The following is a 27,462-nucleotide window of genomic DNA, read 5'->3' as shown; positions in this document are numbered from 1 at the left end:
CAACAAAGGCGTGATAAAGAATCCATCTTCATGGGTTTTGATTTTCTGCCACTCGATAGCATGGATCAGACGAATAGAGCACGAGGAGGAGACCTACAGCCCCTGGCCAGCATTGGGGGGTCCACTCGCCCCTGCACACAGCCACGCCTTTGCCCTTCCCTGCCTGCCCCTCTCGCTCTGGGCCAATGTCTAGAAATCAGCCCTTCCCGGGGCCACCTCCTCCACTCCCTTCTAGAACAAGAATAACCACCCATATTTACTGAACGCTCACTCAGTCCTGGGCGCTTCACCAGGATTTTGCAGCTCGCCCACAAGAGTGCTGTTAGGTGGCCCTCCCTCATTCTTTCCATTTTGCAGATTAGGAGATTGAAGCTCGGAGAGGTAAGATTTTGTATGCCAAATTACACAGCTGAAAAGGACAGTTGCCTCAATCTGGAGTTAGGTCCAACCCCAAGAGGCCGTGCTTTCAGCCACCACTGAAGCCTGGAGCCACTGGCCATGGGGCTCTTACCTGGCAGGTCTAAGTCCTGGACACGGTTTCTGGGAGGACAGCACTGACTCTCGGGGCACATCTGGACACTGCAGACCACAGCCCCATTTCCAGCATAGCTAAGGGTATCCCACCAGCCTGCAGAGCTCCCTGACTCTTCCCTGTCTTGCTTTACAGCACTGCTCACCCCTCCCAACATACAGACCACCTTGGTCCCTGCTGTTCCTCCCTGGTCCATCCTATATCTGCATGGTCCTCCTGTGGAAAGGAATTAAGGTCCCTTCTAGGGTCTATCATAGTTCACAGGGTAAGCTGAGGTAGGCACCCCTAGCGTTTGGGGCACAAAAGGAAAAAAAAAAACCCACACACAAAAGCTCCTACTATCAGAGAGCCTCCTGACTTAGGCAAGAAAATATAACTCCTATTACCCACTAAAACAAGATGGGACAAGGTGCCCTTAATCCTCATTCTCTTGGTATGCCTCATTCTCCCCACTTCACAGATGAAGAAGCTGAGGCTCCAGGAATGGGAGTGAGTTGCCCAAGGCTGCACAGCTAGAAAGTGACAGGGCCTTTCTCTCTACCGTATCACTTCACTGGTCACCAACCAGCTACTCCCCTGACCTATAGCAGAGAGCTGAGCCTTTCCAAGTGGCAGGCTGGCAGGGCGGTGCTGAGCCGGGTGGATAACCAAGCAAGAGCTGATGGAGACATCCGCAGGCCTCATGTCCAGGGAAGGAGTCTGGGGTTGGGCCAGACTTTCCTCCCTTTGAAGGCCAGGTTGTCTGCAGACAGACGTGCCAGTGTCCAGAACCTGCAGGTGATAACCAAGGGAAGCTTGTACTCAGAAGGCAGGTGCAGACCCTGCGAGACCCCAGGCCATCCCCCCCTGCAAGCCCAGGACCCGGTCCTGCCTGAATCTGCATCTGGAGAACTACCAAGCAGTTCTTTTTTATATACATACAATTATTTTTTTAAAGATGTTTATTCATGAGAGACACAGAGAGGGAGAGGCAGAGACATAGGCAGAGGGAGAAGCAGGATCCGATATGGGACTCGATCCTGGGACCCTAGGATCATGCCCTGAGCCACCCAGGCGTCCCCGTGCCAGGCAGTTCTTAATGGAAACACCACCCTGGGCCCTCCCAGAGTCGTGAGCACTCTGTGAACCTGTAGAGGGCCCAGCACATTCTAGGCTCTCAATAACTAGTTGGAATAAATACCACTGGGGCGCTTCACGGAGACAGGTGACCCTTGGGATGTGGATCCGCTGGCTGTGGGTGACGCAAAGAGAGCAGGAGGAGCGTCCTTTCTGGGCAGTGCCTGCTGTGACCGGTCCCAAGGCCTCCCCCCACTTCCAGCAGCGGGAGGTTGGCGGGGCCAAGGTTGGGGGGGGCCGAGGGCTGGGGGGGCAGCCCCTTCTGGCAACAGCTGATAAGGAGGGCCAGGGAGCTGCTTGCTGGCCTCCGCGGGGGGGGGGGGGTGGCAAGGCTTCAGTCACCGGGAGCAAGGCGGGCTGGCTGCACGGGTGTGGGGACGGTGGGGAGCACGAGTGATCTGCGTCCTTCCCCCTTCCGCTAAACAAATAAAGCCGAGGCAGTGGCAGCCCCGCAGGCAGCCGCTGGCGCCCCAGCCCGTGCGGGGAGGGCAGCGCTGCGCTCGGCTCCGGGACCCGCGGCTGCCGGCTATCAGCCTTCTCATCGCCTCTCCCAGCTGGGGGAGAATTTAATCCACCGGCCTCCTCTCCACACGCACTGGGACTCCTTTTGATGTTCCTCTTTATCTCCCTTCCCAACAAAATTGCCCCTCCACAGCTCCAAGAGGGCCCCCTGCCTCTCCCCGCACCGCCCGTCCCCCCCTCCCCTCCCTGCCCTCCCAGCCCCACGAGCAGCCCTCCTCCATGGGCAGGCTCCTGCCCTCCACCTGCCTGGGCTGCTCCCTGACCTTGGCAGAGGAGCCTGCCCCCGGCCCTCGCCCCTGCCCTCCCGGGCCCTTCCCTGCTTGCATTGGGAGCCACGCTGTGCAGTGGAAGGGGCTGGAGAGCTGGGTGGTTGAGAGCCGAGACCTCGCTGGAGACGGAACAGACCCAGCTTCAAATCCTTCGCTGGCAGCGGTGAGGCCTGAATGAGCTGCCCTCCCGGGCCTCGCTTTCCTTCTTCAGAAAAAGGGGTGCACAAGACGCTAATGTCAGTAAAGATTCTGGTTAAGTCACGTGCAGTACACAGTTGGGGCTTGATAAATGGAAGCTGTGTGGTGGAGGACTGCAGTTCGTAGGGGCTTTGCACCACTTGGGTGAACTACCACACGCAGATCCCATCCCGAGGGGCTGGCAGTCACCAGCCACGTGACTGGGCCCTCTGGGCAGGTTCTGAAAGGGGCAGGCTGAGCACTTAGTGGGACTTAGCCAGAAGGTTGCCCTGGGGTCTCAGAACCACAGCGGTGGCAGGCCTGAGTGAACATCCAGCACCTGGTGGCAAACCTAGGAGGGCAGGGACCTCATTTATTGAGACCCAGAAACCTGGCCTGAGGGGCCAGTGCTCCTGCCTGGCCAGGTACACGAGCTGAGTCCACACTGAGCTTAGCCCCACCCTCCCAGGCATCTCTTCAGTCCCTCGCTCTGGTCTTCCATCCGTGTACCTCGTGGCAGCTCCAGCCCCCCACCCCTAGTCTTTTCTTCCCTGTTCTCAGACTCGCTCCCTGCCTTGCCTTGCTTGGTCCTGGTGATTCTTGAACATCAGTGAGCATCAGCATACCTGGCAGGCTGGCTGGACCGTGCTGGGCCACGCCCCTGGGGATAACTGGGTACAACTGCTGTATCCCAAAATATGCATTTCTAACAAGGTTTTTGGTAATGCTGAGCTTCAGGTCCCTGTACCCAACTCGGAGAACCACCGCTCTGCCCTAGCAGTTCTCGCCCTTGGAAGCACATTAGAATGAAAACGGAAAATGTTACAAGGTCCTGAGGTCTGGTCCCCCCCAGCCCACCCACATCTGATTTGCTTGGTCTGGTGGGTGCAGCCTAGGCTTGGGGATGTTTTAAAGATGCCCACGTGATTTTGATGGGTGGCCTGATGGAGGACTCCTCCTCCGCCTCTGCCCTGCTCGCCCCTCTGGATCCCTGTGGGTGCCACCAAGCCCCTGCCTGCCCCTGCTAATGTCTTCTCAACCCTGGCTGTGCCACATGATTCTCTAGGGAGCAAAGAAAAAAAATGCAGCCGCCTGAGCCCCACCCCGAGAGGTTCTGACATAGTGGCCGTGGGCATCTATGTGTCTGATGTTTAGAGCTCCGCTGGCAGTTCGGATGTGCAGTCAGGTGAGGAGGGGCTGCCCCAGTGTGACTCACTCACTGCCACGTTCACCTTCCTCAGTTTCAGCAGTATTCTTGTGCTTCAGAGCTTGGGTTGCCTCGCCGTTGCTCAGGAAGGCAGTGCCAAAGGCCTCCAGACGGTGCCTGGGGTGGAACTGCACCCCTACCCCCAGCCTCCTGCTGTCCCCACAATCTCACCAGTTCTTCCTATGTGCATCCTTTGCAAATCAGCTCACTGTCTGCCTATCACCAGTTCCTCATTCCTGCTCCATGCCTCTGCTTAGGCCAGTGGTGGTCCCACACCAGCAGTGGCAGGACAGGCGGCACCTGAAACTTGCTCGAAGTGGAAATTCACAGGCCCCCAACCTACCACATCAGGTATTCCTGGTGGTGGGCGGCAGTCTGTAGCTGAACACAGCCTCCAGATGATTCTGATACAGGCTAAGGACAGAGCTCCGTGTGTAAAGCCACTGCCTCGTGCCGAGTTCCCCCCTCCCTTCCTAAAACCCCTTCAGAACTCCCCTTCTTGGGCCAGCCTCCTTGCTTGGCCTCACCAGCTGGTGCTCGCTCAGATTCTGCTCTGGGATGCTCAGCATTACCACCTGCATTTGCTCAGGGAACTCACACTGCACCGGAGCTGCTACTGGGGGACGCCCTGGCCCCCGCTCCTCTCAACCTCGAAAGCACCCCGGCCTGGGTGCGGGGCCTGGGCTTTTATCCTCACTCTGCTTCCAACAACCTGTGCAACCTTGGGTGGCTCAACCGCTCTGAACCCCGTTTCCTCTGGAGGGGTTTCCAAGCTCCAGTGTTTCTTCATCTCCACCCTAGGGCCCTTGGGAAGAGGATCGCACAGAGTACTGGGTGAGGAAAAGCCCGTCGCTTCTTGAACACCCTCTATGTCCCTGCTCTGCTGTGGGTTCCACTGCCCCAGGCAGGCTCTGTGGCCTCGAGGGCTCCCGACATCCCGCCTTAGCCGCGGAGGATAACTCTGTGGTCATTGTGAACGGTGTCTGGCCAAGAGTAGGTGTCCCGTAAAAGCTGCTGTGTTGTCATTGTTAGTATCGGCGCCGATTTGTACGGTCATGAACAGTCTCCAAGACCTAGTTTTAAGTGACAAAACCCAGCCCAGAGCAGTGCATGTGGCGTGCTGCTGTTTGCATCAGGGAGGGGAGGGGTAGATTCCTGGCGCTCATCCTATTTGCGAGGACGATGTGCTGGAGAAGAGACCCATGGACGGGTACCGCGGTGGCCTCTAGAGGAGGCCCTCCGGTGACTGGGCCGGTGGGGACAGGGAGACGGCAGTGTGCACCTTTGAACTATGTGAAAAATTTCCCATGTCTGTATTTAAAACATCTTAACATTTTCTGTGTTAGGAGGAGTAAAACGTGACAATGCTTGGGGTCGTTTTCTGCAGGGGATTTGGTCCAGGCTCCTCGGAGTAGGACATAGGGGTGTGGCCCATCCCCCTCCCCCGCAGCGCTCCCCGCCCCCAACCTCCCTCTGGGTGAGGACTGCGTGCGCTCAGGAGCCCCAGTACCTCTTCCTCGGCTTCACTCTCCTCCTCTGGTGTGGGCTGCACCCCCAGAGCCTATGGCCCATCAGATACAAAGGGGGCTGTTCCTCTAGAGCAGGGTGTGCTCCTGGGGTCCACTGGGCTCCCCCTTCCTTATCCTGACCTCAGATCTCACCATCTTTTCTCTCCGGTTCCTTCCTCCTCCCCGTACCTTTCCGGCTCCTTCTCTGTCTCCATACCTTTTGACTGACCGACTCCCACTGACAGAACCTGGTAAGTGAGCCCGGGAAGGGCAGGGGTTGGGAGGGCGGGGGGCAGCGTGGGGGAGGGGCTTCGGAGAGGGTGTTCCTCCACTTGCCCCGGCAGGGCTCAGCCTGCCCCCACCTTCTCGGGCCTCCAGGTCCCGTGGTGGGGGGAGAGGGGCTGGTGTCGCCTGCACAGAGCTGTCACACACTGCCGGGTTTAGCTATTAGTGCCCCTTCGGGCATTTAATTGGCCCTCCATCTGACAGATGGATTCCATGCCAGGGAGAACTGAGGACCAAAGGAGCATCATCACCTGGGCCGTCTGCAGGAGCCACTCTGGGTGGGGAGCTCTGGAGGCCCTGTGTTTCTCTGAACCCCAAGATTGGCAGTGTTCTCATTTTGCCAATTTGTAATGACAAATAGAAAAAATTCAAAAGACTGATGCATAAATATTAATATGCATCCATTCTACAAATGGATTTGACCACCTGTGGGGCAGGTCCAGGGCTGTTGGAAGAAACTCGTGAACCCTCAGGCTTCACTGGAGTCATCCTTTCCAGCCTTGCCAGGACCATCCCCTTCTGGCCATGCAGAGGCTTCCAGATAGCCTGGCTGCCCCCCTCACAGCAGGAACAGGTCCTGGAAGGGATCCCCAGGCAATCAAGAAGAGAGGCCTGCATCCTTTGCCAGTTCTCAGTTCCAAAGAAACCTACACAGAGGGGCTGTGCTGGTCCCTGGGCCAGGGGTGACCAGCGTGAGGACATTTCTTCCTGGTGCTCACAGCCCAGGTCTGTAAACTACTGAGCATCTGCAGTAAGGGTCAGGAGAGGCTCTCAATGGGCTGGTTACAAACCACAAGCCGTCTGCCTAGGCTAAAGGAGGCTTATTTGGGGGTAATTTCCCCCCACCCCCATGGGGGATTGAATCCATTTCCGAGCAGGCCAGACCCTGGGAAGTCAGGAAGCCATGTCTCCCGCCTTCCTCAGTGATTCTTTTGATCTGGGGTCTTGGGTAGCACAGAGACCTCATAGCCTTTTTTTTTTTTTAAGGCTCTATGAGCCTGGGCCCTGTTAGAATGGTCAGAAACACCTGACTTGGAGTAAAAGCACCCCCACATGAAACTATGGAGGCTGCTGGGCTGCAGGAGAGCCCGTGAAGGACATAGCAGCTCTGAGCTACCGAGGATCCAGTGTCCTCCAGGCCATCACCAGCTGGCCACAGTGTGGGGTCCACAGGGGTTCACTTTGCCATTCAGCCACTTGGGTAATTCCCATTCCATGTGCAAGGAAGCCACTGTTCTCTCTAATGGACACGTTCCAGAGGGAGGGAGGGGAAGGAGCCATGTTCTAGTCTGTCCCCCATGCCCTCTCCTGCCCAAGACTACCAGGGACACATATTTGCTTCTCTCCCCTCCGTCCCCTTCTGACCCTCTTTCCTGTCTTCCTGCCGGACCTTACAGCTGCAGATCCTCGCAGGTTGAGGTCACTGGGATGGAGGACGGGAGCAGGAGGTGTGAAGTGAACCAAACCATCTGAAAGGGATGTTTGGGGCATCTGAATGGATAACAAAGGCAAAAAGAACTGTTGGAGGAGACTCCCCATGGGCTCAGACATGGATGGGAGGCAGGGTGTGAGAGCCAGGCCAGCGTCACCCAGAGGAAGCCAGAGCACTTTGCAGTGGGGCGCAGACAAGCCCCGCTATGGACGCTGCACCTCCTCTGCCTCAACCAGAGCCACTCTGCTCTGGACCCTTGGCCTCCTGAACCCTTTCTGACTGGTTTCTTCTCCACTTTGCCCCAGGGCCTGAACAGCATGTTTGAGGTATACCTGGTAGGGAACAATTCCCAGCACTTCATCATCTCCCCGACCTCTGTCCAAGGAAAAGCAGACATTCGTATCCGGGTGGCCGTCCCCCTGGACTACGAGACTGTGGACCGCTACGACTTTGATGTAAGGCCCTCTCATGTTTTCTTTGCCAGGTGGGAGGCTTTCAGGGGAGGCCCAGGGTGATACCCTCTCCTTAAACTCCCCCTTCCTCCTCTCCCCATTCTTCCCCTGCGGATCCAACTCCAAGAAATCCATTGAGCCCATGGCAGAGGCTGAGCCTCCCCTTTTCAAGGAGGACAAGGAAGGTCTGGGAATTGAGCAGAATTTTACTGGGCATGGTCATAGCCGCCGAAGCCCATAGGAGCCCAGCCTCTGCCAGCCCAGCCCCCAGCAGAATCAGTGGCACCCTGGCTTAGGAGCACTGATGGAGGGACTCACTGGCAACACCCACCTGGTATGGGCAGTGACTCAGATAGGAACTCTGGGTTAGGACTGCAAAGATCCTGGGGTGACTTACGGGGACAAGGCTCCGGGAGCATGGGAGAGCTCACCCGGGGCCCTGCTCTGCACACCCAGCTCTTTGCCAATGAGAGTGTGCCCGACCACGTGGGCTATGCCAAGGTGAAGATCACCCTCATCAACGAGAATGACAACCGGCCCATCTTCAGCCAGCCACTGTACAACGTGAGCTTGTATGAGAACGTCACCGTGGGGACCTCTGTGCTGACAGTGCTGGTGAGTCCTGCTTTTCTATAGGGCCGTTGAGCTCTGGGGAAGACCACAGGGAGGTTACCAAAGGGATTTGCCCAAGAAACGTGGGCAGTCAGGGAAGGGGGGTGCCCCAAGCCCCCAGAAGCTGTGGTGTTTGTGTATGGAAGCATCTGGACTCTTTATGATGGGGTGTCCATGGTCAGGGCAACAATGTGGAAAGAGGATCAACCAGGGGGAAGATGGGATGGGCCAAGGACGCCTTGTTCCTGAGAGAGACTGGACCTAGGTGGGCCAGGAGCCCTGGAAGTGCCCTCTAATAGGGATAGGGGCCAGCCATCTCTGAGGAGGGCCACCCTCCCTCTGAGCACCAGGGAAGAATGGGCTCCTTGAGGGTGCCTGACCATCCCCAGCTGCCCTTTGCTGGGACTTATGAGGGGCCCCCTGCAGTGTCTGTCTGTTTGTATTGGTCGGTACTCTCGATGGCAGGGGACACAAACCCTTAAGTGGTTCAAGCCAAGAAGAATCAGCTCATGTCATTCAAAGTAAAAATGACTTCAGGCCTGGCTAGACCCAGGCACTCAGCAGGAATCTGACTTTGGCACCAGCCTCTGCTTTATTACATTGGCCGAGAGGAACACCAGCACCCCTAGGCTTGCTTCTTCCCAATTTATCAGCCTTAGTGGGAAAACAATATTTTCAGTAGTTCCAGCAAAAGTCCCAGAGCTGATTCTCCTTGCTGGGCCATCCTGGAACCAATCATCATGATCCTGATCTACCAGAGATGACTCACACTCTTCCCAGGTAGAACCGGGACTGGGTCAGCTCCATCCAAACTATATGGGCTGAAAATGGGAAAGGGGATATGCCAAAGGGGCTTCAACCGAAGCAGAAGAGGATCAGTTGCCGAGCAGATCAAAGCGGCAGATGTGTGCTATGGAAGCTCGGCTCTTACCCGCAGTAGGTGCTCAATAAATGTGATGCAGTTGAGCCCACTGCTGCCCCCCTCTGCCCATTCTGAGGGCCTTGGAGTCCTCGCTTCCAGTTCTTGCTCCATCCTTACTCCAAGCTAAGCCAAGCCAAGCCATTGCCTGCTGATCCCAGGGCCCCTACTCTGAAGTCTGTTTACTCTACCAACAGATGGTGTGAAACTGTATTGAGCCCCCAGGCCCTTCCCATCTGACAGTTATTAATATTTCAAACAGATGTTTAGCTAGGCGGGCCATCAGACAGAAACACTAAGTCTGCTGTGGCTGTTTCCGTCCCGCCGGCTTCTGCCAAGGTGCTCCCTGCAATCAGTCACCTGGTGCTTGAGGCCCTGTGGATCCTCTTGCAGCCTCTAGGGGCCCAGCCAGAGAGCAAGTTGCAGAGGCTTTGGCCTCCTGGACCCAAAAAGAGTCTGTAACCCCCTCCCCCCACCCCCGCAACCATCTTCAAATATCAGGGTACAGGACACCCAAGCAGCCTGTGCTTCAGGGCCCCAGCGGGCCTGGGACCACATGGCAAAGAATTCAGGTGTCAGGCTTGGTGAGTGTCCAGGGATGCCTCTCTGGTATTCTTGCTGGGGACGGAGGTCTCACTTTGCAGGCACAAGTTGCCATGGCTCTGGAGGGGTTGCAGAACCTAGGGAGCAGAAGGGTCAGAAGGCACCCCTCTGGGCTGGTGGCCAGTTGCCAGTGCCAGGGACTATGCATAAGGCCCAGTCTCCTCTGGGGCTGCCACTGGAGAGTAGATCCTCAAACTGGGCTTTTTTCAAGCACTTAGAGCAGTTCCTGGGCCTGCGTGCCACCCATGACCCCTTCTTCAGTTTCTCATGTTTAACAGATGCATTTAGCCTCCTCTGAGTGTGTCTACCTAGGGCTGGCCCATCCGGTCAGCCTCCAGTTCTTGAGTCTGTCTAAGCCTTGCCCACCTCCTTCTCAGCCCCCACCCCTGCTCGCCGCCAGCCCCAGGGTTATGAGCTATGCAGAAATGAAGGGGTTGTTTCACCCAGTGACAAGCTCTAGTACCAGGCCTGTGTGCCTACAGGAGCCCCGGGCCCCTGTGGGAAACTGTGAGCCCTGCTTTCCTTGCCTTTGCTGTGTGCTAGTCTATCCACATCACCCCTGGAAGCCTTTTGTTTCCTCATCTGCAAAATGGGCATGAGACCTCCCAAGGCTGCTGTCAAGAGGTGTGAATGTGGGGTGTGACAGCATCCCCTGGGCCACCCTCCTTACCCACCATCGTCTCCCAGCCTCCCCCGGTGCGCTTGCAGAGCTCTAGCAGGGAGCACGCTGCGAAGCCACGCCAGCACCCTGCCCGGCCTGACCTGGCCTCCCCCACCCTGCCGTTTCCCAGGTCGGCCTAATCTTTCCACCTCCTTTGCTGCAGGAGGAGCTGAAGTTATAGCTGCCTGCTCAGGGACTGTGAAATTCCTTCTCTGTGACCTTTTCTCAGATGTTATTAAAATGTTTCATGGGCAGTTGTGTCAGAAAAAAAATGATGAAGAAAAGGAAAATGTTTTAATTTGCACCGAGGGCTGGGGCACAGAACCTGCCGTGAGGGGCCTCCCCAGCCCCCACCCTGGCACTGGCGGGGCTTCTGTGAGCTCATCACCCAGCCCCGGGGGAGGAAGCAGTTTGACAGTGGGGGTGGGGAAGCTGGAAGAGGAGGCCCTGTCACCTCCAGCCTGGGCTCCCGGCAGGTGGAAGCACTGGACCCTTGGACCTCCCCACCCCCTGGACCTCCCCCAGCCCAGGCTTTGAGCCTCTTTCAGACCCCAGTTACAGCAAAAGAGGAGTTTCCACTGGCAGAGGGGAAAACATGGGGGACCAGGGTTCAGAGGCTTGACCCTGAGCACCAACTCTGCCCCCGGCCAACCGTGGTATTGAGGGCAGAAGCTGCTGCTCTCCGTGCATCTTATCTGTAAAATGAACACGAGGGACTAAGATGCGTCTATGGTTCCTTCCAGACCCAGTGCCTGGGGTGGTGATGCCCCGAGGAGGGGGGGTGGCCAAGCTGACCTCCGAAGGCAGCTGCCACTGATAAACCGCCTCTGCTGCTGCAATAATCCTTTCCGCGCCGACTCTGGTGAGCCCTGGCGGGAAGCAGGCCCTTCACACTTGGTGTTTCTAACCCTGTACATGCCATCCTTCTCATTTTACAGGGGAGGAAATGGAAGCTTAGCTTACATGCCGCACAGCTTGCCCAGGGTCCCAGGGCTGGCAAGCGACTGAGCTGAAGTTCATAGGACTGCCTGACCCCTAGCCATGGGCTCTTGTCCACTGGGGCAGCCCATCCAGAAGGCTCTGGGTTGGCCCACTGAGCCTGTCCTTTCACGCTCAGAGCTGAGGGTAAAGAGAGGAGCTGGGGAGTGCTCGCTGCAGGACCCAGGTGGACAGGCCCCGGGGTTCTTCTTGTGTCTCTGGGTGACACACGAGCCCCTCAAGAACCTCTGGCACCATCAGGTGAATCTCCAGTTCTGTAGGCCCCAAGCCACCCGAGGGTCAGAGCTGGGTGAGCTACTTTCACTGAGGAGCAGACCAAGTCCGGGAGACCAGAGCACTTCGCCCAAGGAAGCAGGAACCCCCAAGGCAGCCCAGCACTGTCTTCACTAGGAAAGGCTTGCTGGAAGGAGGGAGAGTGCAGGGCAGATGTCAGTGCCAGTGGGAGCCGGCTCTGAAGGGCGACCATGCAGGGGAGGGATGTGCAGGGGACAGGTACCCACATATATTTGGGGGGGTGCATGAGGTGCATTCGTGGGTGTGTGTGTGCATAAACGACACAGGCATGCTCTTGTATCTGCATGCACATGTGTGCAGCTCCCTGCGCTCTGGGGCGAGTGTATATAATGCACACGTCTGTGTTCATGAACACGTATAAAGGTTCCTATAGCCTGTTGGTTGCTCCCCATTCTCTAGGTTGTGTGGTTGGTTCCATCTTCATATCCCCAGGCTGCTCTGATTCTCACCTTCCCATCCTACCTCCTGACCTGACAAGAGTCAGGTAGGAAGGCTATGGGGTGTCTTCTTCCTACTTGGGGCAGCCCTGAAGCCTGTCCAGTTGGCACCTGGTGCCTAGCAGGCTTTCCTGAACGGTAAGAAAGCAGTCCAGCCATTCGTCCTTCCAACAGATGTTTTTTTGAATACCTAGTGTGTGCCAGGCACATGGCCCTGAGGACAGTGGTGATATGAGTCTTGGCCTCATGAAGTTGATAGTCTCCTGGGAAAGCCTGATGTGAATACTAAGACATGAATCTTTAATTATTACTTGCTATGATGGAGAGATTAGGGAACTATGAAAACCTATAACAGGACTTTGACGGGAGTCAGAGAGGACTTCCCTGAGGAATCGGCAATTGAGTAGGCATTAACAGGGAAGTGAAAGGAGGGAAGCACATTGGACAAAGAGGGGGAATAGCATGTGCAAAGGCCCTGTGGCTAGAATATAGAGAGAGGGATAGGCTCTGTAGGGAGGTGGAGTTCCACTCCCATGACGTAAATAGGGCTCAGCTTTCTCTTTTCCTCCTGCATTGGCACCCACCTCAAATATAACCATTGGGCTGCTGTTCTGATAGCGAATAAATCCTGTGTCAGACATCCCCATTCACTTCCCTATTCCATCCTCGTGGCCCATGGTAGGCATTTGGGAGATTGCTGACAGAGGTTGTACACGGCATGTGCCATGAGCCAGCCTCGCCTCCTGCAACGGGGAGCTCATGTCCCCAGATTTATTAGCTCCATGTAGCTGGGCAGCAAGAGAGGGATGCTGAGAAGGAACAGCAGCCGGGAAGGAGGTTACTCCTAGGGCAGATCTTACTGCCCTCCAGGACCTTCTATCCCTGCTCCAAGGAGCTGGGGCACAGTAGAAATGGGCAGAAGATGGACTGTCGGACGAGACGGGATTCTTCTCTAGGCATAGAATCAAAGCAGGAAGGAGAAGTACATAAGACTGGGTGGGTGTGGGGCCAGTTTGTTCAGCCCAGAGCCGAATGCTACTGCTTGGCTCCAAGGGGCCTTGTAGGGGCTGACAGGCATGGTCCCTCTCTCTCTCCGCCCTGCCCCTCTTCCCAGCCTGTCCTTGGGAGACCGGTAATGTCTTGGGCAGGGTCATGGACCCTGTTCTGCCGTGGGCTGGCCACTCCTGCAAAGTGTGTCTTCCTTCCTATCAGGTGGGGAAAGTAGCACCTGCCCCCACACACGGCTGGTTTCCTGGGAGACCCCAGAGTGGTGACGTGGGGTCAAAGGCTAAGCAGTCAAAGGCTTACAGTGGTCCAGAGAGGGTTTTTATTGTCCGTGGCCTTCGAGGACCCTGACCTGGATGTCCTCTACCCCTTCAGCCTGTGTGCAAGCCCAGCTCTGCCGAGATGGGCCCTTGATGGGCCACGGAGCCTGTGTCGTCTCCAACCTGGGGGAGGTTCGCTGAGAGGTCCTGTCTGGGAGAGCTGTTGTGAGAATGGGATGGGACAGCTTGGGAGGGCGCTCAGCACCGAGCCCAGCCAGCAGCATGCTCAGAGGAAGGCAGGTGTGAAGGAGGGTGTATGGCCCGGGCGTGCGCTCAGGGGCCTGGATTCAGAAGGCCCCATGCTTGACCTTAAGCGCTGCCGTCACTGCCTTGAAATTCTTAATTTTTGAACAAGGGGCCCCATGCGTTCACTTGGTTCTGGGCCCTACAAATTACACAGCTCAAAAAAAAAAAAAATTACACAGCTCGTCCTGGCTCCAGGAGCTTTCTCATTCCCTCCCCTTCTCTGCTGCTTCCATGCATTCCCACACTCAGCATGCACTCGGTTAATGCTTGCTCTGTGGCATGCTCTGAGCAAGGACCCACAGAGCTTGTTCCCATTTCTGTTGCATAAGAAACCACCAGAGCTTGGCTGCATAAAGCGATAGCTGTTTTCTTACCCGCATGGATCGGGTAGGTCAGGAATTATGGAAAGAGCTCAGCAAGGGGCCCTTCTGTGCTCCTCTGGGTGCGAGGGTGACTCCAACAGCTGGAGGCGTCTCCCTCCCATGTCTGATGCCCAGGCTGGGCCTATCGTGAGCACCCACACACGGCCTCTCCCCACGGGGCAGGCTTCACAGACACAGGGGTTCTGAGCAGCACCACCTCAGAGGAGGCCTCTGGGGGAAAGTGTCCCAAGAGAACCAGGTAGAAGTCGTGTGGCCATTCCTGACCCAGCCTCAAATTCACATAGTCATTTACACTGAATTCTCCTGGTTATAGTGACTCACCAAAGCAAGTTTACACCAAAGGCAGAGGATGGAGACAATCCCGGTGGAAAGAATGTCAAAGCATTTACGCAAATGTGGATGTCTTGGAACCAGTTAGAGCTCCAGTTCAGTCCCCCTCCTTTCCAGCTCCCCTTGGTGTTTTCCCTGGCTATTCTCACCACTCAGGGGTTCCGTGGCTAATGTCCTTTCCTCCCCACTGCACTGGAAACTTCCCTAAAGCAAGCAGAATCTAGGGGTGCAGACCCCAGCCCAGGAACAAAGGCAAGGCACTGGGAGGCACAATGGCCACCAGATTCCAGGATGGCCTGGGGCCTCCCAGTCCTAATCAGGGCATGTGGTTGCAAGGTCGAGGCTGAAATGCACCCAGCCCCTCAACCCAGTTCTGTAGACAGGTGAGCAGGGGCTGACCCTGCTTCCTTGGCTACTGTTGGGCACAGCAGTGAGCCCCTGTGTCTCCACTCCAGAAGCCTTACCCACCGTCCCTCCCAGTGCAGAAGACACAGGGGCGGGGGGGGGGAGGGGTGAGGCAACTACCATACTCCATTCAGTGGCTGTTTATTGAGTCTAGAAGGATGGCAGTGAGCAAGACAGACAAACATCCCCATACGTTCCAGGGGCAGGAGGCAGATGATGAATCAGTGAAACACAGAGTGTGTCAAATGGGGAGAAGTGTCATGGGGAGAAATCGAGCTGGGCCAGTGGGAAGCACCAGGGGTGGCAGTGTTACTATGTTCTCTCCAGAGGCCATTGGAGAGACCTCTCGCAGAAGGCGGCAGTGGATGGAGGCCTGAAGAAAGGAGTGGAGGGGTAGGACTTGGGAAAGAGCTGCCTCAGGCTGAGGAAGCTGCAGGGAGAGACTTTGAGACTTTGAGACCAGAGCCTGGTGGTGTAGGTAGAGGAGAGGTGGTCACAGGAGGTGGCTGACGAGGACAGGGAGCCTATCGGACATGACAGCTAGAGAGATTTGATGGATCAAGGTAGTGGCCATGTAGGGAATAGGCTGAAGTAGGGGTGGGGAAGAGTGAGGGTGAGGAAAGCACCAGGGTGGAGGCTGGGAGAGCAGGTGGGAGGTGATGGCTCCACCCAAACAGGTGACAGCGCTCCGGCTCAGGTCTGGGCCCAGCAAGGTCCATCTGCCTTCATCTCCACTGACTGCCAGGGGGTCCCTACGGTTTCAGTCTCCTCCTCTATAAAATGGGGAGAAGAAGTCCCATCTCAGCAGGGTTGCAGAACAATGAATGGAAAGGCCCCCATGTTGCCAGTGCTTTGGTAGTGGTACGAGCACCTGCTGCATGCCAAGCGTCCAGGGCGCTCCGTGCTGTTCTAGAACGGTGGCCTCTCCCCACTTCTGATAGCATCGGTTCAACTTGATTCTATCATCGTATAAAGCTGGTGACAGAAATTGCCAACATGAATTATTAGTAAGTCTGGGAGATAACACGACCCGACGAGCAGACCTCATCCAAATACTTCAGCAAAACCGAATGGAGCCAGGGAGGTCAACACAGGGGAGAGCCCAAGCTGGGCCTCCGGACACGCCTGGGCCACCTCTCCCACCTTCCCCTGCCTGAGAAGGGCCCCCTGCCCCCGCCCAGTACCTGGCGCTGGGCCTCCCCACCCCCTTCTGACACCCTTCACCGCGGGCATCTTAATTGATCTCATTGTTCTCTAGTCCCTTGAGACGGGAGACTCCAGCTGTGCTTAAACAGAACAAAATCTCTTCCAATTTCCCCACCGTTTAAAAGAAAATTGAATATCTGCAGCCTGGGGAGGGGAAGAGGGAGGTGAAACACTGTGTGCACGTGCATGTACACACACACACACACAGCACCCCAGCACCCACCCCCCCACCCCGAAGCTGGCCTGAAAGGCCTTTGGAGGCACACCCGCCCCCATTTGGGGCATGTACTTCAGAATCCCTGTAATCTATTCTTGGGTTCATCTCCAGCTGGAAAGGCTGGTGCAGTTGCTGCGGCGGGGGGGGGGGGGGGGGGGGGGCGGTGCTGCTGATTAAAGGGTCAAGTCCCTCTGTCAGGCCTTGGTGCTCCTTGACTGTGTGTATCTCTTTTATCTAAATATCAATCCCTAACACCAAAATGGGATGGGCTGAGAGGTAGGACAGGCGCTAAGGCGAGAACAGAGCACACAGTTGGCTGCCGCCAGCCCACCAGCACCTAGGGCTTCTGGAAGGAGCCATGGCAGGGCCTGTGTGAGGATGGAGCGCTGCCCCTCCTGCCCCCGCCGCCGTCCCCACCCACACCGTGATTGCCCGGGACCTTGCCTAGGATCTGACCGTGTTCAGCCATTTACTCAGCTACTTGACTTTTGGCAAATGGAGAGAAAGCCCTCATTACCTGTCAGGCCCTCAAACCCTCCCTCCCTGATGCCCCCAGAATCCTCTATCCTGGACCAGAGCAGCTCAGCCGCTGACCTTTGCCCCTTGAACAGAAATGAAAGGCCAGGCCTCGTGAGTGGGTGTTGTGAGCTCAGCAAATGATAAACCCTTTGTAGGACGTTAATCGTCTCATCTGAGCCCACCATACAGAAGCCAGCAACGGACGGCCAGAGGGGTCAGGAACCTGCCCCAGGGTCAGCCAGCTAGCAAGTGTCCAAACAGGATTCGAACCTGGGTCTGTCCAAATCCAAAACCCCTGAAACCCCTCTCCTGCTTGCTGGTCACTATCTAGTGCCTTCCCACTTTGGGCTCCAGTGGGTGGTCCACCAGTGGGTGGGCTCTGGTGGGAATCGGTTGACTCCAGAGTCCAGGGAGATGAGCAGGGCCTGAGCCTGGGACGCAGGAGTTCTGTGGTCACTGGGTGACTTTGAGCGGGTCCCCGGCTTCTGGGGCCTTGATGTCCTCATCTGTAAAATAAAGGAGTTGTGCCGAAGGTCCCCTGTGCTAACAATGTGTGACTGCCTGCCCCCCCCGAGAGTCCCCCCACACCTGTGCCCAGAGCCTGTGGTCCCCTGCACTCTGCCTGTCAGAGTCACCCTTCAGTAGGTTAGCCGCTGATTGTTCCTGCTCAGGCAGTTGCTCACAGGACACCAGAACAGAGCAAATGGACCCCCTGGGCAAGAGGACAATAGGTAGCTGTAAGAATGGCCAGGGCAGAATGAGTTCATAAATGCAGTCAACCAAACGCCTGCACAAAACCCACCTGTGCCCTCTGCTGGGAAGGTTATGGGCTCCGGGAGGGGATGAGGAGCAGGAGAGGCTCAGAGCAGTGGCCTGGGCCTCAGCCTGAGGGTTTGTCCTGGAAGGAGGGGCCCCACAGAGCTTTTGAGGAAGTGGAGCTGGGCCTATGCATTCGGGGTTGGCGGGGTTGGCATAATCTTGCTGCACAATCCCTGTAGGAGGCAATGACAGCTGTGGTTCCTGCTAGCCGCTTTCTGGAGTGGCTCAAAGTCCCTGTGCCCATTGGTTTGGTGTTTTTCAACTTTTTTTTTTTTTTACTATAATCCATAATGAAAACTACATTTAACTTCATACACAGGACATACACACACATCCATATCTAGAACAAAAACAGTACCTCCTTACCACGTGTAATAATATACTCTAGTATTTTATTCTACTAGACTTGGGTTTTTTTTTTAAGAGAACTTTTGAGGTCTATTAGCGACTGTCAAACGTATCATGTACTGTTATTAACTCTAATCACCATGTTGTACATCATATCCTCATGAATTATTTATTTTATAACTGGAAGTTTGTAGCTCTTGATCCCCTTCACCCATTTTTGCCCTCCTCCCACTCCCCGCCTCTGGCAACCACACCAATCTGTTCTCTGTGAGCTGGGTTTTTGTTTTTTAAGATTCCACATGTCGGTGAGATCCTACAGAATTTGTCTTTCTCTATCTGACTTATCTCACTTAGCATAATGCCCTTGGCCCATTCACATCGTCACAAATGGCAAGATTTCCTTCTTTTTTTATGGCCGAATAATACTCCGTTGTAAGTATACAGCACGTTTTCTGTTGCCATTTATTCTTTGATGGACACTTCTAAGTTGCTTCTCTATGTTGGCTGTTGCAAATAAAGCTGCAGTGAACATGGGAGTGCACATACCTTTTCAAGATAGTGTTTTCATTTTTTTTTTCAGATAAATACACAGAAATGAGATTGCTGGATCATATGGTATTTCTGTTTTTAATTTGGGGGAGGGGTCCCTATTGTTTTCCATAGTGGCTGCACCAATTTGCATTCTCACCAAAAGTGCATGGCTTCCTTTTCCTTCACATCCTCAGCAACACTTGTTGTTTCTTGTCTTGATGATGATAGCCATTCTGACAGGCGTGAGGTGATGCCTCATCATGGTTTTGATTTGCGTTTCCCTGCTGATCCATGATGTTGAGCACCTTTTCATGTGTCTGTTGGCCATCTGGATGTCTTCTATGGAAAAATATCTATTCAGGTCCTCTGCCCTTTTTTTTTTTTTTAAATCAGATCTTTTTCTGCTGTTGAGTTGCAGGAGTTCTTTATATATTTTGGATATTAACCCCTTATCAGATTTGTGACTTGTAAATATTCTCTCCCCTTCGGTAGGTTGCCTTTTCACTTTGTTGATGGCTTCCTTTGCCGTGGAGTAGCTTTTTAATCTGATGCTGTCCCACTTATTTATTTGTAGCTTTTGTTGCCTGTGCTTCTGGAGTCAGATCCAAAATGTCCCCAAACCTGGTGTCAAAGAACCTACCACCTATGTTTTCTTCTAGTTTTATGGGTTTAGGTCTTCCATTCAAGTCTTTCATCCACTTAGAGTTAATTTCTGTATATGGTGGGAGACAGTGGTTCAGTTTCATTCTTTTGCATGTGACTGTCCAGTTTTTCCAATACCACTTACTGGAGAAACTGCCTTTTCTCCATTGAGTGTACTTGGCTCCCCTGTCAAATATTAGTTGGCCATATATGCATGGGTTTATTTCTGGGCTCTCTATTCTGTCCCATTGATCTACGTGTCTGTTCTGCTGATGTCATACTGTTTTGATTATTATAGCTTTATAATACAGTTTGAAATCAGAGCATGTGATATCTCCAGATTTGTTCTTTTTTGTCAAGATTGCTTTGGCTATTTGGGGTCTTTTGTGATTCCACGTGAGTCTTAGGATTGTTCTATTTCTGTGGAGAAAAAAAATGCCATTGGAAGTTTGATAGGGATTACATTGAATCTACAGATTGCTTTGGGTAGGATAGACATTTTATCAATATTCGTTCTTCCAATCTATCAGCATGGAGTATCTTTCTATTTGTGTTTTCTTCAATTTCTTTCATGATGTCTTATAGTTTTAACCTTAGTATATTCTATTTTCTTCTACCAGATTTCATTTTTTAAGGTACCAGTCACAACCCACTAGATTGATTTCATGACCAACTAATGCAAGTTTGAACATCTGTAGAAGAAGCCTCCTCTACTTACTATGCAATGATGATGATGATGGTGGTGGTGGTGGTGGTGGTGGTGATATTATCTCATGTTCCTCAAGCGTTCAGTACAGGAGGCAGAGTGGTAGAGACCCCAGGCTCCAGACTTAAACATCCAAGTTTATCCTGACTCAGCCATTTCTGAGCTATATGACTTTGAATAGGTTGCTTGTATCAGCAGTGACCCAGTATAGCTACCAGTCACAGAACCACCCCCAGCCCCCAGAGAGTTTCTTAAATAAGATTGAAGTGTATTTCTCCCTCCCTGTAAGGGAAGATATACTGCTTTCCTATAGAGGTGAGCAGCCTTGGGTGGCTCCTTCAAGCTCTCTTCTCCATGCTGTTCCTAGGATGTGGCACTCATCATCATCATGGTCCAAAGTGGTTGCTAGAGCTCTGGCCATCACATCCATATTCTAAGCTGCAGAATGAAAGAAATGAAGAAGGGTACTCCCCCTCCTTTTTAAGAAGACCTCCTAGAAATATCTTACAAACTTTTGTAAGTTCATATCATTGGCTAGAACTTACTCATATGGCTGTGCTTATCCTCGAAGGAAGCTGGCACATGTTACCACAGATAATGGTTCTAGGCGGACTGGAATCTATAGCAGTTCTAGGCAGATAGTGTCGTACCACCCAAAAATAACAATTTTTTTTTCATTTGAAAAAGGGAGCATGGATGTTTATTCTCTGCCACATAACCTCCCGTGTGCCTCGGTTTTCTCTTCTGGAAAAATGGTGATGAGGTTCGCTCCTTATGGATTTGTTGTGGGGCTTCAGTGAGATAATTCACATAAAGAACATAGACACAGGATAGGTGCTAAACAAATGGTAGGTACTGTCACTCAGTGCCTGGCGCCGAGCTCAGCAACTACACGTGACATCTCGCGGAGGCCCCCATGACGATGTGGTGAGGTAGAAATTAGCCTCCCCGTTTTATAAATGACAGCACTGAGATTCAGCAAAGTTAGCTGTTTGCCTGAGGTCATACCGTGGAAGGGGCAGAGCTGAGGAATGAACCCTTGTTTCTAGAATGCCACATCTTTTCCTTTCACCATGAACTTGCACAGTCTCCTCACGGAGACAGAATCCCTCCCTGGGAGCCTGGTGAAGCTGTGGGGCGGAGGGGTATGACAAGATGCATGCTGAACTTGACTGGCCGGTGTCTGAATCCAAGGCCAGAGCTCACTCTGCTGGCTCAACCACCTGCAGCAGGCACCCCCTGCCCAGAGGGGAAACAAGACCAGGACAAAAGACCCCTCTAAGCTCCCCAGCAAGATCCCTAAACGTAGGGTCTGGAAGATAAAGGTCTTCTATTTGTTCAGTGATCCTGGGCAAGCCTCAGTCTCTCTGTCTGCAAAATGGAGGGAGTGCTGCTCATCTTTGTCTCTGCTCTGGGGACATTGTTACAACAGCGCGACCAGCGTGTTTCGAACTCCTTGAGAACCAAGTCTTTGTAAGGGAGATATACTGCTTTCCTATAAGTGAGCAGAACATTCTGACTGCTGGAGGTGGGGGTGGGCGGGGGAGCGAGGGAACCCAAATGTCTGTGAGTGGGGGCTGCTGCTCAGGCATGAGTGCTCGGGGGGCGCTCACCAGATGTGACTATCTTGCCATCAAGCCCTGGGCTGAAGTGGCCCAGGTGAGTGGGGACTAGGGCTGCAACCCTCTGCTGGTCTCAGAGATCACCGGTGATTTATAGTTCCTGTGTCGGACTTTGACCTTAATTTCTTCTGTCGTCGCAGGGCTGTAAAATTCATTAGGGACCCGCAGGCGGAGTGATGGAGATGTCAGGTGGGCAATCATGTGGGTATTTAATCTATCAGATGTGTGGCTTGCCATTTAGGGAGACAACAAGAGAATGTGGAATCAATACGGCTCATTAGCGAGCAGCACGTGCTGGCCCAATCAGCGTCTGCCAATGGCAGCAGGCGTGGGGGGCGTGCCACCTGGACTCTAAGTCACCTTGGGGTGAGGACATGTCCTGGCGCGTGGTGGGACCAGCCCTGACCCAGGCACCTCTCCCTCACCTTCCTGCTAGGCCTGGAGCTGCCTGTTGCATCCCACGGGGGCAAGGGAGAAGAGGGAAGGGGTGAGGGCAGGGGTGTATGGTGAGATCTGGTAATGGGGGAGTCATGGTTTGACTGCACCTCCAGGGGGTTGATTAGACTGTCTTTTCTTCTTCCTTCCCTCTCCTCTGCACATGAGGGCTCACTTAACTGAGCCTCAGCCCCCGTGTCTGGCCTCCCGTCTCTCTGGCCCCCTCCCCTTCTCATCCTCTGCCACATAATCCCAGCTTGATGATTGGCCCCGGAGAGGCCCTGCGTCCCTTCTGACTGTGAATGTCTTGTTCACCCCCAGGCAGCCAGCTACTCTCCCTCCTGCATCCCTGGGAAATGGTTTTCTGTCTCCTTCTTTCCTTTGTTTGATGGTCAGATGTGATTTTTTTTTTTTTAAGTCACTCAGTTGAGTCTTCCTCAAACCCAAAGGCTTAAGGGACAGGAGGGCTAGGAACTGAATTTTTTTCCTCTTTGTTGTGTGAGTGTTGGACAGACTACGGTTCAAATCCCAGCTCTGCTAGGGATTTGAACCCCAGCTGGAGGACCCTGAGCCGCTTGCAGCTGTGAGAACAGGGAGGTGCTGTCACCATGTGTGCCCAGTGCCCAGCCCGTGTCTGAGGCCTGGCTCCCCCAGACGCAGACTCTGAGACAGGACTTGCGGGCAGGGAGCTTACCTAGGAGGTGGCCCCCGGTAACCTGGGACTGGGAAGTGAGATGAGGCCACTAAAGTGGGTGTCGTGAAGCCACTTACCGTGGCGGGCTGTTGGAGCTCTGTCCACTGAGACACCTGAGGGGGAGAGGTGAGCCAGTGTCCCTCTGGGCAAGGAAGCTGGGGTACTGATCCATCGACTCCAGCCCCCACTGGAGATGTGGATACCCCGACATGGCAACTGCTTCCTTGAGAGAAGAGCCTGTGGGGCCAAAAGAGGTCCAGGCACTCAGTAAAGCAACCTCTGCTGGGTGGAGTGAGCACCAGGGGGTTGTAGGTGGCGCTGGCTCTTTCTGTCAGTTGGACACTTGTCACGTCCATACAACAAGGGAAATAGGAGTATTTATTCCCCCAGAGTGGGAATGGAAGTGGAACGTGTCAGGACACAGATTTCTTAGGATAATGCCTGGAACCCAGTCAGGACTAAACCAGGCTGAGCTGCTGTTACTGGTTTTCTAGTTATTATTAGCTGGAGCTGCATCGTCTGTAAAATGGGATTGTGCTTCTTATCTTGCTGGTTGTTTCAAGGATTAGGGACGAAGCTTGTCCAGTTCCTCAGGCAATGCCAGGCCCACAGGTGCTGCTCAGCAAGGCAGTGATCTCTACCATCCCTGTGCCTCTGAGGGCCCCCCCACCGACAATCCCTCCCCCGAAGCAGGAGGTCCCGGGGACAACCAGGCCCGCCCAGGCCCCAGGCTCTGGCAGCTGCCTGCCACCCTGACAGCCTTTGACATCTCGTAATTGCTTTCCCAGGAAGACTCCTTTAAGCACAGAGCTGCTGGCCAGAGCAATTTGCTCCCCATCAATTTTTATTTCCAGGTTTTAAAATAAAGAGAACTAAAGAAGGGGGTGGAGGAGCCCAAGAACAACACTGTGTCCTCAATAACAAACAAGCCGGGGACCCCTCACACCTGGAGAACACCTGTCAGCCTGATCCTCATCCCTCCTCCCCCTGCCACAGAGGCGAGACACCTTCATACCTGGGGTGTGGGCCTGGCTCGTGCTGGGCCAAGGGGACGCCTCCCGCAGAGCAGAGCGGAGTGCCATGTCCCCTCCACCCCCATGCGGCCTGCAGCTGGCCCAGACTGCTAGGAAGTGACAGTGGGCAGACGAACACCTCCCCCCCTCGAGGCGATTCCCACTGCCAGGCACCGGTCTAAAGCGCCTTACGTGTGGGGGCGCCTGGGTGGCTCAGTCGGGTAAGCATCTGCCTTTGGCTCAGGTCTTGATCCTGGGGTCCTGGGATCGAGCCCTGTATCAGGCTCCCTGCTCAGCGGGGACTCTGCTTCTCCTCTCTCTGCCCCTCTCCCCGCTCATGCTCTCTCTCTCTCTCTCAAATCAAATCTTTAATTAAAGGAAGGAAGGAAGGAAGGAAGGAAGGAAGGAAGGAAGGAAGGAAGGAAGGAAGGAAGGAAGGAAGGACTTTACATGCAACCCTTTCTTTAATCCTCATGATGACTCGGCAAGGCCCATTTGACAGATGAGAGATGGGAGAGCAGAGGCTTAGAGTACATGTTCCTATGGTTGTTCCTCCTCCTTTCTTCTTTCCCTTCCTCCTCTCCTCTTCTCCCTTCTCCCTCTCTTTCTCTTCCATCCCCCACCCCCCCACCCCATCGTATCCTTCTGGTGCCCATGCTTCTTCAGAAGTCCATCTACTCAGGAGCGGGGACTCTTGGCTTGTCACTGGTAGAAAGGACCTCGTAAGTCATCACATATAATCTCTTTACTCTGCTGCAGTCTGTGGAGGGCGGCCTCTGTGCCTGGCACTGGCTGGATGCAGAGCATGCATGTGGAGCAAGACCGGTCCTGGCCTCATAAAGCTCACAGTCTGTGGGAGGAGGTAGCCAGTGAACATGCACCCAGATGTTCCTCCCCAAACCATGCCCTTCTCTGCATCGCACCCAGCCACCAGGCAGGGCTGTCCACCCCAACTGAGTCCAGCCAGTTCCCAGCACAGCGCTGACCACCCCAGTCTAAGCCCATTGCCTGTCACCACTACTGACTACTGTGACCACTCGGCTCCTAGCCCACGCAGCAGCAAGTGGGCAGCTGAGTGAACTTTTACAGAGGTAAATGGGTCCTGTTAGCTGAACCCATGGAGGTGAGAAGGAGCACTGTTGGCCCAGGGAAGTGGGGTTTAAGGGTTGTGAGGCAGGAGCAAGCCTGTCCTATTTGGAGCCCGGAGGCTGGGTGGCAGGAGCAGAGTGATCCAGAGATGGTTCAGAGAGGATGTCAGAGGCTGGCCAATTTGGATTTTGTCTCAAATGCTCTGGGAGTCTGACACACTGGCCAGTGGCATCTTATATCGTCAGTCTGGCTCCAATGGAGAGTGGGCTACTGGCGCCAGAGCAAGGCAGGCAGATGGGTGAGGAGGCCATATAGCACACAGGCCCTGAAATCCAGTGTCTCATTCAGGGTCCTGCAGCTGGAGGGTCGGAGCAGAAGCTGGACCAGAACCCAGATCTCACTTTGCCATTTTGTCGGCATTTTCATGACTCCACACTTAGTGCAGGTCCTCTGTGAGGCCCTTGGTGCCTGGTCTTGTACTGTGCCTTCCAAGGAGAAGCGCATTCTGACCCTGGAGGAGCAGAGGGTCCAACAGGGTGAGCAGAGAGGCTTTAACACAACTTATACAACAACTGGTCCTCAGTGGCTGCAGGGAAGTCAGTGTTGAGAGATCCTAAGGACCTCGCAGCTCTTAATACCATGATTAATTAGTCTGCCATGGGCATGGGTAATGGAGTGGTGGCTGTCCATCCCTGATCCCATGTTGGGACATGAGGGAGGAAAGGCCCTCGTCCCTTTCCCTACCACCAGTTGGGTCCCTACCCTTTTGTAACTACCCCCCACCCCAGTGACTCCACTGTCCCACGAGCTCTGAGCCTCTGTCCCCAGACCCAGACTCCCCAGCAGCATCCTCTTGTCTTAAGGCCTCCTATATGCCCAGAGAGCTGAGAGCAGGACCCAGGAGCTTTCCTGAATATGTTTTTCTTCCTCGGATCCAGTGTTCCCGTGATCTCTCCCACACCCCATCATTCACTCCCTAGTACCACTGCCCACCTGGAGCACTCCCTTCTAATCCCCTACACAGCATTTTCCTTACAGTTACTAGCATTTTCTCTCCTCTGGGGAGTGTGACCTTTCCCCTGGCCAGGACCCGCATGAAGGTGCTCAGACCAGCAGCTTCCAGCCAGACCTTTCTGCCCACCTACCACCTGTCACACGCTCACCCGTCAGCCCCAGCTTCCTTCTTAGATGACAAGCAAAAGTGATACACCAAGCATGTCCCCAGAAGTGTGGGGTGGACTAAATATTTCCCCACCATTGACTTCTGTCTCGCATCCTAGAAAGAAAAAGAAATCTCAAAGAGCGCCATGGGGGAGAATGCAGGAGCTTGGGAGAGGACCAGGCCTTATGGGCCTATCAGGCCAGTGGAGGTCACCCGGCCTCTGGGCTCCTGGGGTCCTTCCGTGGAGGCCCTCGTGCCTCACGCCGGCCACACCAGCCTCCCAGAGCTTGCAAGAGTGCAGTTAATCTCCCGTAGTTTAAGGAGTTATTCAGAGAGGCTCAGCGAATGATGAATGTGGAAAGCATTACCAGCAAAGCACCGGGGCTCCGTGGAGCTGTTTAAAAATGCATTCTCCCATGTAAATTTCTGCTCCATCAATCCTTATGACATGTCAAACATTGCTATTGTTTCCTGAACAAATTGTACCGTGTGCCCTTCTCTGCAGATTTGTGCACGGGAGCAGAACTGCTCGCTGGCACCTGCCGCCTGCCACCATTGCCGGGACCCAGGGCTGCTGGGGAGGCAGCTGGGCCTGCCTTGCTTCAGAGCAGAAGCCCCGTGCGGGGTGTCTCGGCGAGCATGCGTGACGGGGGTGGGGGGGCCCTGGTGGGGAGTGATTGAGTGCCCACCAGCTGCCGGCCTGCAGGGAAGGGCACACAGGTGGCCGGGAAGGGGTGCGGAGGGGCCACCGGGGCTGAAACGGGGTGGGGTGAGCCTTGCCCGAGACTGAGGGTGGGTGTGAGCGTGTGCGTGTGTGTGTGAGATTGCGTAGTGGGGTGGGGGGGCCCACCTGAGCCAGACAGAGAGGAAGAAGATTTCCATGGGCTGCAGGAGGACAGGGATGTATTGTGGGCTGCCTGGGCCTGAGAGAGAGAGAGAGAGAGAGAGAGAGAGAGAGAGAGAGAGAGAGAGAGAGAGGGAGGGAGGGAAGGGTAGGGAATTGTGAGGATACAGGAAGAGAGAAGATTCAAGGACAGGACTTTGGGGCTATAGAGAAGGGTAGAGGCTGTTTGAAACCGTGAGAGGGGAGGGTGTCTGTCCCCAGGGAGGGATCAGTGCTGTCAGAGTACAGCAGCACCCAGTGGGAGGGTCAGAGGGAGACCCAGGAGAAGACCAAAGCAGGCAGGAGTCAGCTTGGGGAATAAGGCCTAGTGTCCGTGATGGGCCTCTGCTAGGCTATGAAGAGGGACAGCAGTGGGTGCAGAGATACACGGGGACAGTGTGTCGGTAAGAAAGGCCCTTGGTCCAGAGCAAATGGATGGAAGAGGGTGGGAGATGGCTACTGCTCACTGTGAATGAAAATAGGCTGAGTGAGGAGGGCCCCCTTGGGAGGGACCCAGGATTGTGGAGGACCTGACCACTCTCGTGCAGTGGTGGGTCCTGGGAGTGGGCATGGGATGCCATGATGAGCGGGGCTGGGCAGAGAGCCCTTGTAACGCATACAAGTTAAAGGAAGAGCTGTATCCAGAGGGTGCTCGGTGAAGGGCTCTGGGTGGGTTGGGAAGGGTGGCCCCAGCCAGTCAAGCTGCCCTGGCCTTTATCAGGTGACCGCCTCTCCCAGTCTAGGTCCTAAACCTTGTGCCCACACTAAGATCAAGCTTCGGTAGAGGTGGGGGGGGTCCTTATTTGAGGGCCCAGGGTCCCAGTGGGTACACCTGCCTCCTGGGAAACCACAGCCAGAGACC

At 54.7% G+C, this 27,462-nt stretch overlaps 1 protein-coding gene across 1 annotated transcript in view; it reads left to right on the top strand.

The window, feature by feature from the left end:
- Positions 1–27,462, top strand: part of LOC129509498 (cadherin-23-like) — a 322,243-nt gene that overhangs the window by 244,821 nt on the left and 49,960 nt on the right. Inside the window, exons 12-13 of the mRNA XM_055325089.1 lie at positions 7,354–7,503; positions 7,957–8,115. Of these exons, the coding sequence (XP_055181064.1) occupies positions 7,354–7,503; positions 7,957–8,115 (309 nt within the window). The remainder of the gene's footprint in view (positions 1–7,353; positions 7,504–7,956; positions 8,116–27,462) is intronic.

Source organism: Nyctereutes procyonoides, unplaced genomic scaffold, assembly GCF_905146905.1.
Source record: "Nyctereutes procyonoides isolate TBG_1078 unplaced genomic scaffold, NYPRO_anot_genome, whole genome shotgun sequence".
In the NCBI taxonomy this organism is placed as follows: domain Eukaryota; kingdom Metazoa; phylum Chordata; class Mammalia; order Carnivora; family Canidae; genus Nyctereutes; species Nyctereutes procyonoides.
The sequence above is the reverse complement of the archived record's forward strand: the minus strand, read 5'-3'. Positions and strand labels throughout refer to the sequence as shown.